Here is a 21,189-nt window from a genome sequence, read left to right on the forward strand (position 1 = left end):
TAAGGATAAAAGGTGTTGTAAAACCCTGCAGTCGGTTTGATTTGTGCTCTGAGGCGTCTCATTTTGTAATGAACAGCAGCCCCTCCTTCTTCTGCTGAGTGTGTTCCTGTTGCCTTTTTTAGCAACAGGAACTCTATATTTGGTAATGTTGTTGTTATTGCGGTGATCCTGTTCTTGCAGCTTTGCCTCCGTTGTCATGGAGACGCCAGTTGTACTGAAGTGAGTGAAAGTGTGTGCGTGTCTGTGTGTGTGTGTGTGTGTGTGTATGTGTGTTTATGTGTGAGATGGAGGGCGATAAAGAGGAATGTTGATAAAGTGTTGCACTATGCATCAAGGTTGTTCAACACCTCAATCTGTATCTTTATCTGGATGAACAAACTGCTTACAGCACTCAGTATTATAACCGGCCTTGAAAACAGGTTATGTTTTGAATTATATTTGAATATTTCACCATAATATTGGTGCACTTTCAAATTCACATCCACACTCTCAGTGGATCAGCTAGTGTCAAAAGAGAACATAGATTTGTAAAGAACACCAGTTCTCTTATAACATTGTAAGATGATTTTATCAGTGTAAACGTAAAAGCTTCTGATTGGATCACCAGAAGCAGATATTAACACAAGGCATATACAAAGTTATAGTGTCTCAGAGATTATGCAATGTGACCAAGCGAGTGTCTTTCATATTTTGCGAATGTACAAACCCCCGTTTTAGTCAAATTTCAAGCAAGTTCCCATTACTGTGCAATTAAAGCTGCAGTCGGTAAGTTTTGACGCTCTAGCGGTTAATAAACAGAACTGCTTGCGTCTTGCGGAAGAACATCGTAGCCGGAACTACTTCTCTCTGTTTATGTCTATGAAGAATCACAAAGGTACTGGGTTACTCCGCCGCAGTACCCCGAAGCAATCTAAAATAGTCCGAATATAAACACTTATTATAGGTGCATCCTAGTGATTCAGGACAAGCTAAAAACACGGTTTGGAAAATGGATTCATGGTGTACTCGCTTATTATATACATTTTTCTACATTTTGAACACAAACATAGTTACGGACCGCAGCTCTGATTGGTTGTTTCTTACCGGGAGCGGATGTCTTTCTGCAAATGGCAATAGGACCACTGGGAGGAGCCAGAGGAGCTTGATTTTTTTCACAGATTATCTGTCTCATATTCTACTGTCAGGACATAATGACAGGTTTAACAAATATGTAAAAAATATATATTTACAAAAGTTACCTACTGCAACGTTAAATAAAATTAAATAAAATATGATTTCCATTATTGCAGTTCTTCTCCACCATTTGACTCAAAGGCTCCCTGTTGTTTTAATTTACATATTTTTTAATTAACAGAAATTGGGAATGCTGATAAATGTATTGATCATAATTTATTTTATGATTTCTGTATATTCAAGAGTCTGATTCTGTATGTTCTTCAGTAAAAATATTTTTTTATTGAGGGGGACATTATACATGTACATTATAATTAAATAATTTTACGGCATATTAATAGTAGGGATACATGATAAATATCACCCAATATTTAATTTGCATCTTTTCAGTAATGCCGGTATAAATATTGTGCAATATTTATCACGCATCCCTAATTAATAGATATTTAATGATATGTATATAGAAGCATATTAATAGATTCACTACAGTTTTATTGAATGTAATTTCTGAATTTGTTACAAACATAAAAAATATATATTTAAGATATTTAATTATATGGTAACACTTTATTTTAATAGTCCGCTTTAGAAATTCTACTAACATTAAGTCACTTTTCAACTAAATGTTAACTAGCACTCATTACAGTATTAGTGGACTGTATGCTTAATATTTTCTAACACTTTATTTTGATGGGTTTACAGTAGAACATACAACAAACTGACTACATGTCAACTTATTGTACCAACCTTAAACCTAACCTAACAGTCTGCTGAGAGAGTTAGTAGACATGTAGTTGCAAAGTTACTTATTGTTAATAGAATGTCTATCAAAATAAAGTGCAATTGTTATATTTGTAATGTATTTAATCCCATATTATGAGAGTGATGCACATTATGGTAACACGTCCTTGACAAGTGTCATGAGATTCCCTCTGAGATCCTCGTAGATCAACAGTCTGTGTCACTCAATGTGATTGTATTTCCCAAACCAGAGGAGCATATAAAATCAGAGCTGAATGATTCTCCGTAATTATAAATTCTCGCTCTGAGATTTTGAGCTGAATGTGATCTGCATATGCATTGACAGTACTGCATTCTTGAATGCCCCACTGGGAGGTGAAACAGCCGCATTAGTGGCATTTATTGCCCCACAATCCCAGAGCCCACTGAATAATTATCATAATTACCATCCATAAATTAGCGCACAATTTCTCACTCTGCGCTCGCTCTCGGAATAATGGGCCACTGTAATCAAGGTATAGTATTAGTGAGCTAACGCACAGCCACACATGTGAAGCAGGTGTGCGTCCTGTTCCTCCTCTCTGATCTTCACCTCAGAGAGAGGGTGAGTGTGTGTGTGTGTGTGAGACTGCTGTACAACATTATTAGAGGAGACAGTGGGTGTGTTTGATGAACAGGCATGTTTTGTTTTTTAATTTAACTACAGTCAGCCATGACAGACTCATTAGGAGTTCATGGTGTGAGACAGCAAGTGTGTGAGTAACAGGTTCATTAGCAGCACTTCCTGACACCAAGGTGTGTTTGACAACAAAAATGAAAACTGCCTGAATTAGCAGATTTGGCCAAAACTGTGGCAGATGTGCAAAGTCAAATACAAACATTTGCTTAACTGTCTTCTCCACCTCTTTTCCAACAGACAAGGGAAATGAAGTGCTGCAGAGTTTTTGAAAAGTCGTTCAGATCGCACTGAAAAGCAGTATGTAAAGTATACGCAAAATCAAAAACAAGTCAAATATCTGCTTGGTACAGTAAAATAATAGCATCAGTATTTTCAATAATTGCTGGGATGGGATATATAGACAATGCTGAACAGGACGTTCCAGAATCACAAACGATTCTTAATATTAAATGAAGATCCGCCAATGCCAGAGTGTAGTATCAGAGTGCATATTTTATTAAACTGTGCTAGTTTAAGCTCTCTAAGGAAATTATATTACTCCTAAATACATTTTCTTTTTATAATATTTTAACATGAATATAGCAAAGAAAGCTGATATGTCCTCAAAACACCAACCAACCAACAGTATGCTAATACTAACACTACTAGTAATGATTATTATGTATATTACTATTGATATACTTTGCATAAAAAAGAGGATTAAACCAAGAAAAAAACTGAGCATTGTAAGAAATAGTTACACAAATAGGAGAGCAAAATACAAGCAGATGGAGCAAATGCAAGAAAGGTTGTTTCTCGTAGATTGCACAGACAACAATTAAACCTGCTTTCACCCTCTTTTTACTTCAGTCTTCTTTGCTTTTTCTCCAAAACCATCTTTTTCCAATTCTCTCAGATTTTCTCCTTTTGGTATTTGAGTATTCTTTTTTTCATCTGTGTTTTCAAGTGGTGCCAGATTTCTGCCAAGTGCGTGCGTGTGTGAAATTAAGTCTCTTAAATCAGAGACATTTTTCTCATGCTAATTAATTAATTTGGCATTTTGGACACCTGTGATGCAACAGGAAGTGAAGATGATGCTTATGTAAGGCTTCCTGTGGTTATACAACTGCTTGACTCTGCACATAGTCATCTCTTTTTGTTGTTTTCTCTCCCTGTCTCGCTCTGTCTCTCCCTTTCACTGAGCAGTATGTATCTCACATCCATTCCACCTCCTACTTGCAGGCTTTTTTCAAAACTTTGTTCTCTCCTGCTCTTGCAGACAAACTCTGTTGCGTATTGCATTTGATTTTTGTCGGGATGTCTTTGCAGAGATTGTTAGTAAAGGAAAGCCTCAGAATATCATACAAACTTGAGGGTGGGATCTATTGATTTGAGCCAGTAGCCATCTACTATACAGGCCATCTAGCATGTGCACAGCAAAATGCTGTCAGTCAGACAGAACCACTTAGCAACTAGCAACAAATCCACCTCATTTTTGCATTGTTTCTGTGTTTTGTATGGGCACCATCGGCCAAAAAAGGGGGTAACAGTTTTTTTTTTTTTTTTTAAGGGCCAATTCTCACAATTAATTAGCTGCTTCCTAGCATGCACATTACTAGCATATTGACTGTTTATTAGTATTAGATTAGTTTAATTAGTATTATCTTTAGATCCCTTAATCATACCTTGTATCTAAATTTAATAACTATCTTACTAACTATTAATAAGCAGCAATTTAGCAGTTTATTTTGAGACTTTCTGTACCACAAAATGTGGTGCTATTATCTCTGAATTGCAGCTATTACTATTAACTACAATTAGGGTTGGGTGATTTTTTGTTGAAAATTTGCATCGAACGATGTCTACAGTGAAACATTGCGATGGACGATGACATCAGGGAGCAAAGGAGAGTTGGGGGGTGTGCTCGAAGCGTGAATGCGTATTCAGAAAGGCACGGAAAACAAATAAAGATTGCTAACGGTTGCCTATTAAATTACTGTACCTACATTTACCTTCACTTACCGCTAAGGAGAGAAGACTGAGGATGGCGAATGATTAGCAAAATATGTGGTAAGTACTTCCGCTAACAGATTACCTACGATTGCGAATCTCGAAAGTGAAACTAAAAAGAGATTGCGCATTCAAAACCAGTTTCAATGCCAGGAATAATACTGGCTCCCTGATGCCCACAATTTATATAGAGTATAATTACATAATGATATAACTGCGAGAGAAAATGTTGAAATATATATCTTCCTCCAATCTCGTACTGATTCCTTTTCCATCAACTGCAGTATCACATCTCAAATCTCACAATGTGACTTAATATCTCATAGTGTGAATTTATATATTTTAAACTTTAGCACACTTCCCTACCTAAGTTAGAAATGTGTTTCCATTGTATTTTTGTTTTAAAACAAGTTTGATCAAATTCCACCTGCCACCCTCAGTCTGCTGCTCTTAATTTTCTTTACATTTTTTGTCGTTCATTTTCACAGTCCAGAATTGTGATACTATTCTTTTCTAGTGACTCCAGCAGCCAGTAATTGGTTATGTTGCACATCATTGCTTTCTACGTGGGCTACGGTGCCTCACAAAAGGCCTCCAATTTCCTCATTTTATTGAAGTGTAAATTCTACATTACAATTTAGATAGAATTGCATAAGGATATGTTGCAGGAGACTTGGCTAATATAAAATAGGCTTATAAAAGTCTCCTCTTTAAGTGACTGATGCTAACATTACACTCTTTCCTGTCGTAGCCAAAGCAACGGACCTCGCTGTCCTCCTCCCAGGACGTCCAGAAACCCCTGCAGAACCACAGCGGTGATCCTTCGGAGGTCAGTTCATCACTCGGCTACGCCAGTTTCACCACCAGCCCCCCTGCCAGCCCTCCCATCAGCCCTGCCAACTGCTCCATCGGATCCGCCGAAGAGTACAGCGTCACTGGTACGACTGTCCTTTCTTTAGCAATTAAATTCCTCTTTATGTCTAGAGGTCAAGATTTTTTAGATATAACCCCTTACAACAAATACAAAAGACACGATTTGAGAAAACTGCTGACATGCAGTAAGAAAATAGAGGTGTAAAAGTGTCGAGTGTCTGAGTGAAGAAATAATGGTAGCTTTGGGATGCATTCGCTTTCTGTTCACAGGGATGCCGACCCCCCTTACGTTTCTCATACAGACATGTTAATTTCAGCAGGAGGCCTCTCTCTTGATTGGCTCAGAGTGCTTGTACTAACAACAGAGTGATTCCCGCTGCTTTGAGCAGCACTACTGTAAAAGTGTGACTAAATTACTCATCAAACCACCTTTTAATGGCTTGAACGGCATTTTAAAGTGCTCCTCCTCACTGTATGAAACCGGCATTTAGAAATGTCCTCAGTCTGAGTTGTTGCACTCATAGAGGCCCGCTGCAAACACACCACCTCAGCAGATGTCAGTGTTTTGGCACGGGTGGTTTCGCTGCCAAGGCCGCCACTTCCTGCCTGTCATTTCCTCAGCATCCACCTACGGCACTGCTGGCCGAGTGGGCAGTTGATGCTGTTTCCATGGTAATGTCATTCCTGGTGCTGAGGTGGGGTAGTCATGGTGACTGACGCTGGTGTACTTCGCAGTCCGTTGAGTTGGAACTAATGCTGCACACATGCTTGTCTGGCACCCGGATCCCCTGACGCATGTATTCAGAGAAAATGGGGAAAAGTTGGAAAGAGGGAAAGAGAGAATCTAATTAGAAGAGTTACTGCTTATTCACTTTTGCCAAGTTTGCTGTTTTCAGTTTAGATACGGTCAGTAACTGTGGGGGATGTTGCAATATCTACCTTTGTTAAAAGTGTTTTTCCCCCTTTTTTACTTTCCTCGTTCAGTCATGCAGCATCCAAAATGAACACCCACCACTTTTTAGAAAAAGTTGTAGTTGGCAAGTAAATAAAACAGCTATTTGTGAGTTGACCAGTAAAAATATACTTTAAAAAACAACTTTTTCCAGTATTAGTTTATCATGGAGGACTAAAGATGTTATTTTTCCTCCAGATGTGAAATAACTTTAGTTAAACAAATGACCTAGACTGACTCATCTCTGCAGTGAGTGACAGAGTCACTTGCACTATTTGTCACTATATATATATAGTACTGTGCAAAAGTCTTAGGCCACTAGAATTTTCCCCAACAAAAAATGGTTTTAAGTCAGTTATTTCTGTTTTGCTGTAGTGTGTGAGTAGGAAATATCAGTTATTTTTGCCATTAAATATAATAATCTAATAATATAATATAATAAATATTTGTTTGCACAAGGCGTCTGACAGAAGCCAGCGCTCCACACAGAGATCTGATCTCATCATCATCCAGTCTGTATGTATTATTAATTAACTTCTATTAACTTAACTAAACGAAATCAACATTTGGTGTGACCACACTATTTGTTAAAAAAAGCTTTTGTCCTGGGTGCACTTGTGCATTGTTTTCAGGTAGCTTTGCAGTTAGGTGTTCTGGATACATTGCCACAGTTCTTCTGGATTGAGCCTGTCTCAGTTTGTTCTGTTTCTTCATGTTATTCCAGACAGACTGATGATGGTGAGATCAGATCTCTGTATGGAGCACTGGCTGTTGTCAGACTCCTTTTGCAAACAAAAATATCACTGGATTATTACTATTAATGGCAAAAATAATGTTTGGAAATGTAAAGAAATATTTCCTACTGACACACTACAGCAAAAGATATAAATAACTGATGGTTTTAAGAAATAACTTACTAGTGGCCTTAGACTTTCCATAGAACTGTATATACATATTATTGTAAAATTCACACAATGTTGCACATTACTTTGCACAGTACTTTTTATGGCTGATAGGAAATTATTTTTTATTAAGATTTTGTATTTATTTTATTTTATTTTATTTTGCACAGTGCTTTTTATGGTAATAATTATTTATAGCAAATTCAATCCTTTTACCTTTATTGCTAGGAAATAGGATATATAGATAGGAAATATGGATTTTTTCTAGGGCTTCAAAATGATTAATTGTATATATAAATAAACACACATATTTTAAGGAAAAATGTGTTATGTACATTTGTTTTGTTATATGTTCATTTATGTGTGTGTATTCATATATACATAATAAATATGCACAGTATTCACACATTTAGTATGTGAACATAAACTTTTATTTTGAATGTGATTAATAAAAAAAAAAAAATATATATATATATATATATATATATATATAATTTTTTTTTTTTTAATTGTATTGTTTTTTTTATTTAATTATTGTGCACAGTGATTTCTACGGCTGGTTAGAAAGATCTATTGCTGGTAAACCCCCCCCCCCCCCCCCAATTGAAAAGTGCGGCAAAAAGTTTATTTATGATTTTGCTGTCAGGCTTAGCTGTCAAACTTTTCTACCATTTATTAAATTCAGCCACTCGTATAGATCCCAGTGGGTGTCATTACCTTCATCTCTGTCGCTCCCGAAAACCTCCCCACCTGTGGATGTGTCACAGGAAGACCTGACAACCCTTTAACCAAAGCCTCATTTGGCCTGTGAGTTACACGACTCTCCCTGGCCACATTACACACCATTCCTCTATACACGACAAGCGATCTCTTAAAGAAGGCATACAGTGATAGATAGTGAAGGAAATGTTGCTGCAGCTTACAAAACCCTTTTGGTGCTACAGGGGAGTTTATATCTCTGTTTGTCAGGCCTCTACTGTGAAAAGGGCCTTTTCATCTCAGTTACTGCCAGTCTAACAGGGGGCTTTTCAAATGGAGGGGTCCTCTGCACTTCTCTTTGATGGCGGCTCCCTGACGGTCTGCCCTAATAAACGTGTCCTGTGTCCCACAGTCGCAGGACTTTGTAATAGTAGCGTTTCATTGGACTTGTTTCATCTGGTGACATTAAGTTCTGAGATTCTTTGCCTTGCACAGAAGCAGATTTTTGGGTTATCAACATTGAGATCTCACAGTACGTTCAGTCGATTCAGTACTTTTTAAAAATTCTGCTGGCATATGAAGACAAAAAAGGGCCATCACAGGAATCACATGTTAGCATCTCCTCTGAGAGTCCAAGACATGAATTCCAAGTATGGCTACGGTTGAAGTCGCGGATCACAGTCAAAATCACAATAAAGGCATTGAAGTCCTCTTTCTGCAGCTCCAGTAATAGATCTCACATTTTCATGCTTTCGTTCAACCCATTTTTTTTCATCTTCCTCCTCCTCACTATTTATTAGCTTTATAAGGTCCATTGTATTTGTTGCCTTGGCAACTAGTGTTGAGTGAGGAGCGCATTGGAGTTTCTTTGATGCCGTGCCTTCATAGGTGATGAAATGAAGTTTCTGTCATTTCCCTACAGTAGGTGCAAGAGAGATGGTGAGATAGACAGAGGCATGATGAGAGTGTGGAGAAGACAAGTTCTCATCGCTTTGGGTTACCAAAGGTGGTGTATTTTTATCCAGCTGCGCTTGGTGCAAGCGTTATTGATGTGATGTTTTGTAACCGTGCAGAGAGATGAGTGAGATTTAGCTGCGAGATACAGTCGAGTTGTTCTATTTTTGGTCCCAGGCATGATAACCTGCATCCTTAACCCCCACCCAACTGAAAAGTTAGGCAGTGATTTCATCGGTGGTGGAAGAATTCAATAATGTAATATTTAATTTGCAGTATTGTTTATAGTACAACTGATGCATTTAGCATTTTTTTTTTTACATTTATGCAGTAAATTATTATGATACAGTAACATTAATGTAGCTTCCTTGATGATTTTTTAAATGACTGCCTCAACTCTGAACTTAAGGGCTCAAAGAGAGATATATATATATATAGACACACACACAAAAGTGTATCTAAAAAAAAATTAATATTGTGAAAATTATTATTATTATTTTTTTTACTTAATTCAACAAAAAAAAAAAAATTGCTTTCATTTTGATGATTCTCATGAAAGTCAAAAATCCAGTATCTCAAAATATTAGAATATTTCCTAAGATCAATCAAAAAATAGGATTTGCTAAACAGAAAAACTATGTTCATTTATGCAATCACTTGTTCGGGGCTCCTTTAGCACAAATGACAGCATCAGTGTGGTGTGGCATGGAGGTGATCAGCCTGTGGCACTGCTGAGGCACTATTGAGCCTTCAGCTCATCTGTATTTTTTGATCAACTTCTTCTCATCTTTCTCTTTAAAATATCCCATAGATTCCATATGGTAGTTCCCAACCACGTTCCTTGAGGCCCCCCAGCAGTCTCCACTAATGAGCTGATGACCTGAATCAGGTATGCTTGATTAAAGAGACATGCAAAATGTACAATGTTGGGGGACCTCCAGAAATGTGACTGGCCAATCAAGCACAGTCATATCATGGTCAGCAAACCACTTGGAAGTGGATTTGGCAATGTGGTCAAGTGCTATGTCCTGCTGGAAAATGAAAAGAGGCATTTCTATAAAGCTTGTCAGCAGTTTGAAACATAAAGTGCTCCATAATCTATTGGTAGATGGCTGCATTGGCTTTGGAATTGAAAAATATACAAAGGAACAACACCAGCAGACTTCACGGCTGCCCAAATCATCGCTGAGTATTTTCTCATTGAATTTCAAGCAGCTTGGATTCTGTGCCTTTCCAGTCTTCCTTCAGACTCCAGACCTTGATTTCGAAATGAAATGCAAAATTAACTTTTATCTGAAAATAGGACTTTGGACCACTGATCAACAGTCCAGTTATGCACAGCTGTTTTTAACATTATTTCTTGATTTCTGAAGAATCATGTGACACTGACAACTAGAGTAATGGCTGCTAAAATTCTGCTTTTCCATCACAGGAATAAATCACATTTTAAAATATATTACAATAAAAAACATTTCATTTAAATGTTAATAATATTTCACAATATCACTGTATTTACTTGGTGAGCAAAAGAGACTTCTTCAAAAACTTTAAAACGTCTTACCAACCCAAAACTTTCGAATTGTAGTGGACAGTTAATTGGCTCCATACAAATTATACAGTATCTTAAATATTTCTTCTGTATGTTGTCAGCCCTTTTAAAAATAAATCTGATGTATTTCTTTATCATCATCATCATCATCATCATTATTATTTTTATTTATTTATTTAAAATCCTAAAACTTTAAACTTTGCCTGAATTTCCTAGTTTCAATATTAGCTCAGACTTTTAGATCACACTTTGTTGGTAATTTTCCACTAATCATCAATAAATCATGACACAAATAATAATATATACATTTTATTTAAAAATAATTATTGGTCCACTAGTCTGAAATAAGAATAGATATTGCTTATATGAATTGTGTTACGGATCACTCGTAAGGAAGCTGGGGGAAGCTGGAGATTATAAGTGACGGGATTGATCTGCAGGATGATGGTGAATGGGCCAATGAATCTGGGACTGAGCTTGCGGCAGGGTAGACGCAGGCGGATGTCCTGGGTAGACAGCCAGACCTTCTGACCGGGTTGATAGTTAGGGGCCTCAGGCTGTCGTCCTGCGTCTGCGAAGTGCCCAGTGGTGTGTCCCGTCCCAGACCCTCTCGCTCTCCCCGAACCAGTAGTCGATGGCGCGGACATCCGAGGGTTCACCTGACCAGGGGAATAGAGGTGGTTGGTAGCCGAGTACGCACTGGAAAGGAGTGAGTCCGGTGGTGGGTTGGCGGAGGGAGTTCTGTGCATACTCGGCCCACCCCAGGAATTGGTTCCAGGAGTTCTGGTGGCCGTGACAGAACGTATGGAGGAAGCGTCCGATCTCCTGGACCTTCCTTTCTATCTGCCCGTTCGATTGAGGATGATATCCGGAAGACAGGCTGATGGCCACACCTTGGAGGGAATGGAAGGCTTTCCATACCCGGGAGATGAACTGGGGGCCTCGGTCCAATACGAAATCTTCTGGAATGCCGAAGTACCTGAAGACATGGTTGAACAGTAATTCAGTAGGCCCTTTAGAGGAAGAAGATGACAGGATTTAGAAAATCTGTCCACAATGACTAGAATACAGGTATTGTTATCAGAAGGCAGGAGATCTGTAATTAAATTCACCCCTAGGTGTGACCACGGGCGATTAGGAACGGGCAGAGGATGGAGCTTGCCAGATGGTAGATGGCGAGGGCTTTTGGACATGGCGCAGCTGGTACATCCACTCACGTACCTCTTGACATCCGAGGCCATGTTGGGCCACTAGAAGCGTTCCTTCAGCAACGAGAGGGTTTCATTGACCCCCGGGTGACCAGTGCTAAGTGACTTATGAGTGGAGTGGATGAGTGGGATGCGCCGTGTCCTGGGGTGTTAGTAGGAGGCTCGGTTGGAGGAAGAGTTTCAGAAGACCAGGTAATGGGAGAGACAATGATATGTCTCTTCGAAAGAGTAGCATCTGGATAGGGCATCAGCCTTTACGTTTTCACCCCTGGGCGAGATGGTGATTGGAAGCGGGTGAAGAATAACGCCTAGCGGGCCTGTCTGGGATTGAGTCTCTTGGCTACTCGAAGGTACTCTAGGTTCTTATGGTCAGTGAGGACCTGAAATGGGTGTTTGGCTCCCTCTAGCCAATGCCTCCATTCCTCCAGAGCTAGTTTGATGGCCAGCAGTTCCCAATTTCCTATGTCGTAATTTACCTCCGCCGGGTTGAGTTTCTGGGAGAAGAAGGTGCATGGATGTAGGCGGCTGGGATTCCCCTGCTGCTGAGACAGGACCACTCCCACTCCGGTGGTTGAGGCGTCCACTTCTACCACAAAGGGCTTATCGGGATGGACCAGGAGTGGGGCGGTCGTAATGGCCTCTTTCAGGGTTTGGAAAGCTTCTGTGGCAGAAGGAGTCCAGGAGAGAGACATAGGTTTCTGGCAGAGGAGACTGGTAAGAGGACTGGTGATGGTACTGAAGTTACGTATAAACCGTCTGTAGAAATTGGCAAAACCAAGGAAACGCTGCAATTCTTTGATGGAGGTTGGAATGGGCCAATTTTGACTGCGCTCACCTTCCCCTGAGGGCACTGAGGGCTGATGTAAGGAATATTTTTCAGCCTTGAGGTAGAGCTGGTAGTCCCTCAGGTGTTGCAGGACCTCCGCAACATGGCGTTGATGTTCTGCCAGGCTCCGGGAGTAGATGAGGATATCATCGATATATACCAAGACGGACTTGTGGAGGAAATCCCGGAGCACCTCGTGGATGAAATCCTGGAATACGGAGGGAGCGTTAACAAGTCCATACGGCATGATGCAATATTCGTAGTGACCAGTAAGGGTGATGAAGGCGCTCTTCCACTCGTCCCCCTCACGTATCTGGATGAGGTTGTAAGCACTGCGGAGGTCCAACTTGGTAAACACAGTGGCACCACGGAGATGTTCCAAGGCAGCAGGGACGAGGGGAGGTGGGTAACGAAATTTCACAGTGATGTTATTAAGAGCTCGGGGAACTGTGAACTGGGTCTTCGGAGAATCGCTGGAGAGAGTAGAAAAGGAGTTAGTCCTTATAGTAAGCAAACAGGAATGATCTTGTCACGAACGTGACCGGACAATGCTTTAGTGCGTGTGTGTGACTTTTATGGTGCTGTGGTGATGGGATCGTGATGAGGATCAGGTAGGTGTGATTTAGAACTCCGGTGAGGATGTGCGTTTTGATTGTGTGGAGGTGGAACCTGGCGTGTTTGTAACAAGTTGATTGTATCTCTTAATTGAAAGGTGTCCTGTCCTATCTTTTTCTGTACTGCCTCATAGAGTTCTTCAAATGTCTAAGAACTATAAACTGACCTGATGGTGGACCACTTACGCTCGTCACCGTATTAATGGAGTGTTTTGGTATTTGCCCATGAACTCATGCAAGCATTATTGTTCGCTCTACTCGTGTTTATGACTCCGTGTGCTAACGTGGCTCTGTGACATAATTAAACACCATCATTCCATTAAAGAGAGTTTGATTAGAGGGTCTCTCTGTGTGTGTGTGTGTGTGTGTGTGCGTGTTCCCTGTAGTGCAGCCACCCACAGAGATTCAAAGATTACAGTTCTGTGTGTTGAGTGGTTAGATAAAAATTGATGTTTTTATTGTCCACCCATAAACACACACGCAAATATATTTGCAATTGCAATACACACACGCGCGCACACACACACACACACACATATTATCTGAAAGGGTGTAGTTTCTAATGTAACACCAATCTCACATCACTCTTCTGACAGCATGCAGACCCCACAGCACTTGTCGATTCTGGTTGCCTGGGAGATCTGCAGTTTGAGACAAATGGTAAAGCTACAGTGAATTCAATATTTCATAATTGTTTATGATTCCTGTGGGCCTATATAGAGAGATACATGGCAATTCTGTATAAGAAAGGGTATATTGAATAGTATATGGTGCCATGCCGCCCATGAGAACTGAGAGACTGAGACTCATAGACAGGTCTGATATTGTTCTGTGGCTTTTAATACCTGAGAGTGAGTCAAAGACGAACAGCTCAGAAAATGAAATAAGATTGTACCAGACGTGATGCTGAACCCTTGCCTGTGAACATAACCTAACTTACCCCTGCTGATGTTGCGTTCTCGCTCATAAACGCTGCTTTATGACTGTCTGTAGGCTACACAAGCTCATTTTTGCGCTAATTTATGTTAATGTCACTATGTAAGTTTTTGGGCTATTGGAATTTTACGCCGAATGCTTGAGTTGAGATGTTTGATAGCATCACTATTACTATTGCTCATACTAGTGTTAGTGATATGAACAAACCTCAAATTGTAAGTACACTTCAGTATATTGAGGAAAGGATCGTTTTGACACTTCATAGAGATTGATTTTGTGGTTGGTTGTGATTGTGTTTTTTATTGTCCCAAATCAAAAGAGCCCAATGACCCTGTGATTTTCAAGTCTCTATATGTCCCTCCTTCGGTGTAACATTTTTTTTATGATCTGTAGGTGAAAATCACAAATCTGATCATATTTTTTTTTGTTCAGCACTCAGAATATTTTTCTCTGCACTATTGGAATATAACAGTCATATATTTATTATTAAATGTAAAAAGCATTGGGTACAGATACATTTTTCTCTCTTTCTTTCTCTCTCTCTCTGTGAGCTGCTGTAGGTCTGGCTGGATCTCCGGCCCTATTTTTGGCAGGAAATGGGTGCAGTTCAATACGGCGCAGTAAACATTTGTTAACAAGCAATTAAACATGTGGCCTTTAATCCACTGGAAAAGACAGCTATCAGCTCAGTGTGTGTGTGTGTGTGTGTTTCTAAGAGGCTCAGCCTATTCTGCTCTTTTTCAACTGTTCTCCATCAGTACCTCCTTTTGCGTCTACAACCCCACCCTGATTATGAATAGACAGAGAACTTCAACACACGGTGTTCACTTATGTCAGTTCACAAATACATACAGTACGTGCAGAATACTCATCTATCAGTTTCTCTCCAAAGCTGTGACATGACAAGACATGACAGTGTGATCAAGTGTGTGCACAGATGAGCGTGTGTGAGTGTGTGTGCACACAGAAACATCACTGAAATGCTGTGTGGTGCAACAGTGACCCTATCAGATCTTTGAGAATGAAAAACTACATGTAAAAAAGGTGTGAGAGTGTGACCTTAGAGGTAGGATTCTCATTCCTCACAAGATCCTTCTCCGGGAAAGTTTTGCTAGCTGTTTTACTGCTTCATACCCATCCTGCAAAGGTAAGAATGAGTAGAGCTTTTTTAGATGGAGGTAGGTGGTGTAGCTGTATTGCAGTATGTAGTATTTTTAACCATGGATGGTTCTCCATGGAAATGTTTAATGGAGGGAGGGAAGATTCACAACTTTTTTAAAGAATATCCACTCTTTTTAATTTAACCCCTGTCGGGCTTCAGATTTGCTCTTCACTGGTGGCCCAGCATGCACTGCAGCTCCTGTTATATCACTCACTCTGGCTGATGTTTCCCTCCCTGCTGTTTACTGCATGTTCTGGAGGAGCTTTTCGCACTAGTGAGTCAGAAATACAGCAGTGTAAGCCCATCATCTTGACAAGACCCCGTAATTTGCTCTTAGACCCCAGCGGTCTAGTCACCTGAAATCAAACTTAGCTCCTCATTTACCTTGCCTTCAAAACAGCAAGTGGTCCATATATGACTTAAGCTCTATATTCTGAAAATCTCTCTCAAATCTCATTTGGGTTTAAGTATGTTAAATAGGATGTATCATTCTGGTTCGAGTCACTCTGGATGTATCAAGTTTGAATATGTGTAAGTGCAAATGAGAGTTAACCTTGTAAAGCCTGACATGAAATAATAGTCCTTTTTATTGTTTATTTTTATTTATTTTGCATTTAAACAACAATTTGCATTCATGTTGTCATATTTGATACATTAGTCTTTTAAGGCACTTATAGTATGATATAGGAGAATATGGAGCGCATACCTTAATAATAATCAATGCCTTAATATTGACCCCATAACTTCAAAGCCCAAAACTGCGAAAAGATATTTGCTGATATGTACATGCCAAAAATTAATGTGAATAAATGATATCTGAATCTTTAACAGTATAGTAGTCTATTTACACAAAACTGCATATAAATATCAGTTGTCACTCCATATCTCCCAATAATATTTCTTAGTAAGATAATATTTAACATATTAAGCCACACCCAGATGCAGGCCACTGAACACTGAGCTCTGTACTTTTTATTTTGGTCGGGTAATGACAATGATAATTGAGAGATGTATAAATAAATGTTTCTCCTGTTGTATCATATGTGATACTTTTTTAAATTATTTTTAATTAAAAAATAATAATGTATGGATCCTGAATTAAATCTTTAACAGAGTCTTCAGCAAATTTCTAATAACAGGAAATCTGTATTTAATATGATACTGTAGGCTTTATAGTATTAAGATATGTAGTAAAAGAGTAATTTTCAGTCTTTAATAATACTTCTTTTGTAGTTTGAAACGTAATAAATGGATTCGTTTTATTTTTTGTTCAGAAATCCTTTTAAACCTGAGAAATTGGCCACCGCTGTTATTCAATTGCTTTTTGCAGCTATTCTCTGCTTTTTTGTTGAATACATGGCCTGTCAGTCCATCAAATTAAACGGGATAGATTGTTTTTTATCAGGGCATGATCTCTGCCCCACTGTTTTCGCCTCAAACCTCGAGCTTCTCATATGTGTCTTCATAAATTACGACAAGTAACCCAAGCGATCTAATTACGCGGGAAGAGTTCAGACACTGTGCTGCGGGATAGATTTCCTCCCGCTGACCCCGGAACAGCCTTTTGTACCCTGTGTGAGCTTTTGATGCACCCTCTGCTGTGCTCAGATAAGACTTGAGCACTTCTGCTGAGATCTCTCTGATACTTTGCCCTGTGGGTCAGTTCAGATGGTGCCGCAGTCAATCTGCACTAGATCGCTTTCTTTCTTTCTGTCTGTCTTCTTGCTTCCTCTGTTTCCTCTTTCCCTTCTGAAGACCAACAGCTTTGAGCCCATGATTTTAGGAAGCCACTGTGCTGTTTCCATGACTACCGGATGTCACCTGTTGCGGTTGCAGACATTGATCTCACCTGAGAGGTATTTGGAAAAAGCTACAGATATTAGACACTATAAGGGGGACACACTAAAATACATCAATGCAAATTTTGTTACATTTAATTCTGTATTAAACTATAGAGATAATGTAGTTTTTGTTTTATTTAATTTTACTTCATTTAATTTCGTGTTTTTATTTTATTTGTATTTTTGTTTTATTATGAAATCTCCAATCTCAGAAATCAAAGCACTTCAGACATTTTCAAAAATAACTGCACAGATTAAATTTCCCAGAAAACGTTAAAACCCACACACACAAAACAATCTCTTTCCCCGATACCTCTCATAGTTTGGTGACACATCTCTCTCAGTAATGGCAAAGATCTCGGAGCACTCACACCTTTATATTACCCATAAATTGTACATTTTATTTGATCTGTTTCCCAGAAACTGAAGTGAACTTTCCACTATGGCTGTGTAGGTGTGTTGAGTGGTTTCTATACTGTAGATGGTTATCCACTTCTGCCTTGCTGTGAGTCTGGTGAATACCCTAATTTTTTCTTTAACATGCAACTTCACTGTATGCTTTTTTTTTAAGTCTTTAATTTGAATCAAACACAGTTTGTTCTTAAACTACTTACACTGATATAACACCTAATTCAGATTTAGAATTTTGAGACTGTCTGCATCAAATTGTTGTTTTGGGAGGCTCATTTGCATATTTTTTATGGGGTAAAGAGGGCGGAGGAGGTTTTAATGGAAAAATAGTGGAAATGAGATTGGAACAGTCGATGCCATGACACTTTTTTCTAATGTAAACACAGTGTCTGTAGACAAATGAAGAGTCAATCTACCATTTTTTTCTTTTGATCCTTTTCAGTGTGAGTTTTTTCTGTAGTGGTGGACGGTCAAGGCCGCTCTGTGTTTTGTCTGAGATGCCAGTGACCTTTACTCGTGTTATGATAGCTCATGTTGTTTCTGTCTCTCTCTCAATGGATGAAATCATCATGACGTTTAACTTACGGTCCTTTCACTCTATATAATCAAAACTGGCACGAGCCCTTTTGTAAAACACTATCCTCTCTTTTCAGGGTCTTAAGCAAATCTGAGACTTTAAAGGATTGTTTCAGTCATCATTTAATCAACCTCATATCGCTCCAAACCCATATGACTTTCTTTCTTCCATGGGACATAAAAGAAGACATTTAAAAAAATTAACCAGTCACTCTTTTCCATGCTATTATGGAACTGGAGTTATCTAGCTTCAAGTGTCCATAAAAGTGAATAGTGAGTGAATGATTCCAAAAATTCTTATTTTTTGGGGCAGTTATGAGGCAGCATTGAGCTCTGATGTCTCCCACCCGAGTGTTATAGATATTGATATCCTGTTTAGCATCGAGTCTCTCTATGTTCAGTAAATCTGACTGCTGGAGTCCAATCTGGTGTACACATCAAAAACCGTTTAAGCATTGCATGTCTTCCACAGTCCACACCCGTATTTATCACTCGGAGCGCTGCCTTTTCACTTGATATGAGATAGGCGATGTAGTACATTTGAATGTGGTCCTGCGATTTATATTACATGCCACGAGTCTGTTGCTTTATAGGCGCATGTTTTAATGAGGTTTAAAAACACTTGTTCAGAGCCTGTTTTGAGGATGTGTGGAGTTAGGGTGAGACCAGAAATGCATTTTGAGAGCTGTTTTAGTTATTCATCAAAGCTGAATTTGCTCTTTCCATTTAGTCTTGTTTATTTGTGCTATGAGCTTTATGCAAGATCAACGCTTTTTTGATGCAAAATAAAAATAGCAGCTTTCTCTGTGTTCCTTTCAGATTCCTCAATTCTGGTGGTTATTTTGGCCTTTAGCAGAGCGTTCTGTTCAGTTGATTATTCTGCGTTATGTGCAAAGAGATAAAAGGCAACTCGTGTGACTGTCTGGACAGGATCAAAGCTGGATGTACCAATATATGTGTGTGTGTGTGTGTGTGTATGTGTGTGTTCTGTGTGTGTGTGTGTGTGTGTGTGTGTGTGTGTGTGTGTGTGTGTGTGTGTGTGTGTGTGTGTGTGTGCGCACACATGCAATGCTTTGATTATTACAGTTATGGTTAGACCAGAGGAATTTATATTTGTAGAAGAAGTACCTTGCTATGTAATTCTACACTTCCACTGACAAAATCATGGTAATTTTAGCATAATTTTGGTTAATTTAAAATACTTTTGAATATCAATTAGACAAATAAACAATATTACATTATGTAAATCAAAATGATTTAACTCAAAATTCCCAAAAAATGGCAGATTTCACAGTGACCTAGTTAGTTGTGCTAATAAGCATGACCTATTACTGTTTCTCATACTTAAAGGTTAGGGCATTCACACAGACTGTGCTGTATTCAGATGCATAACATGTCCAGCATATTTTGTTCTACAGATATAAATAATACCTCAAGTTCTATGACTTATTAAGGGTAGGTGTGCTATTACTTTTATAAATTTACAGTTTAATTAACAGTTTTTATCCTAATGGACATTAAAACCATCTGTTTGATCCACTTGCAAGGACCATTCATATTTTCTTCTGTATCTAAGTATCTAAATATCTAGCAATTATTGTTATTTGTTTACTTTTTTTTAAAGAGAAAACAACCTCAAAAACCTCATATGCTCATGACTGCATAGAATATTTTTTTTTCTTCTGAGAAACAGGAAGAACACCTACATCTTGATAAATGCAGACGCCCCAACTGGAATTCAAACATCATAGCCTAATAATTAATATAGACAACGCTCATCTTATTCAAGACCTGAATAAACCCAGTGACCTCGGTGAACCGACATCTGTCCTCAGTTACACTACAGATCACACGCTGCCTGAGGACAGATGCTTTTAAGAGCTCTTTAGTGAAGGGGTCTTGGGCTTCTTTTACATAGGGCAGTGCAAGAGACAATTCTTGGTGGGGCCGTGGGGAACAAGAGGAGGACAAGAAAAGGGTCTCTCTCACCCCAGTGAACAGATTGGCTTGCCCCTAGCCTCAGGCGTTCATTTGAGGCTTGTCTCAACACAGCTAGTCAACCGAATGACATATATACATATATTTATATATACAACAGAGGCCCACTTATAGTTTCTGGAGTACAGAGCGACGACAAATTTGTGTCCTTTTTGTGTAAAGGGGGACACTCCAGACACTCAAAGAGACTCAAAGTGGTTCTACTGTGTTCGTCATGTTGTAGATGGTTTGTTTATGCTGTTATTCATGTGTGTGAATTTGATTTTACTGATTCCAACACCTCTTTTTTTCCCCTTGCAGATGAGGCAGCGCACCAGAAGGAGTGCATAGAGCGAGACGACCGGAGAAATAGCCACGTTCCCGAGCAGTTCGCCGGCCTCCTCCACGGCTCGTCTCCTGCCTGTGAATCCCCTGACAACCCTTATCAACTCTACGGAAAAGTGCGAAAGTTCAGTGTTCCTGAGCCTCCGCTCCGGCACGGGAATTTTCTCAGAGCTCCTGAGTACCCGCCCCCATTTCCTCGCACCGGCAGCGAGGCGTCTGCCCTGAAGACCCAGAAAGAACCAAAACCGCAGATAGTCTACAGGACGATTTTTCACACCCGGGTCAACCAGGGCCCGGTAACTCTCACTGAATCAGGCAACAAGAGCACCGGGGTGCATGTGAGCAACGGGGAGGTCCGGAGCAAAAGCACAGGCGGCTCTAGCCCAGCAAGCAGCAATACCGGCTACGAGGAAAGAGCCTGCACTCTTGGGAGGATGAGGTCCATGCCTAAAAATGTTTTAGACCTTCAGCTGTCCAGAAATTTCTCCAAATCAGACTCAAACTTGGTGGCCGTGTCTCCTATCGAGGAGGAGCAGTGGAGTGCCAGGGGGCAGAACAGCCCCGGTAAAAGCAGCCCCAACAGACTAGAGAGAACCCCCTCCTTTACAGCAGAGTGGGAAGAGGTAATAACGTTTTAATTACCAGCTAATTGCAGAATCATTTCCACTTAATTAATTCACTTAGCTTGAAGTAACCAAGCTGACTGCTCGGCGAATGTTTTTGATGTGTGATGCAAAATCATGCCCTTTCACCAGGAAGCCTAAATTATTCAACAATGTTGT

At 39.5% G+C, this 21,189-nt stretch overlaps 1 protein-coding gene across 4 annotated transcripts in view; it reads left to right on the forward strand.

Moving 5' to 3' along the window:
* The window catches only part of LOC113062556 (ankyrin repeat and sterile alpha motif domain-containing protein 1B), a 124,002-nt gene that overhangs the window by 51,270 nt on the left and 51,543 nt on the right, over positions 1-21,189 (forward strand). For all 4 annotated transcript variants that reach the window (XM_026232504.1, XM_026232481.1, XM_026232488.1 and 1 more), the window contains exons 11-12: positions 5,334-5,520; positions 20,384-21,030. In XM_026232504.1, coding sequence (XP_026088289.1) covers positions 5,334-5,520; positions 20,384-21,030 — 834 coding nt within the window. The remainder of the gene's footprint in view (positions 1-5,333; positions 5,521-20,383; positions 21,031-21,189) is intronic.

This window comes from Carassius auratus, chromosome 4, assembly GCF_003368295.1.
Source record: "Carassius auratus strain Wakin chromosome 4, ASM336829v1, whole genome shotgun sequence".
NCBI lineage: Eukaryota > Metazoa > Chordata > Actinopteri > Cypriniformes > Cyprinidae > Carassius > Carassius auratus.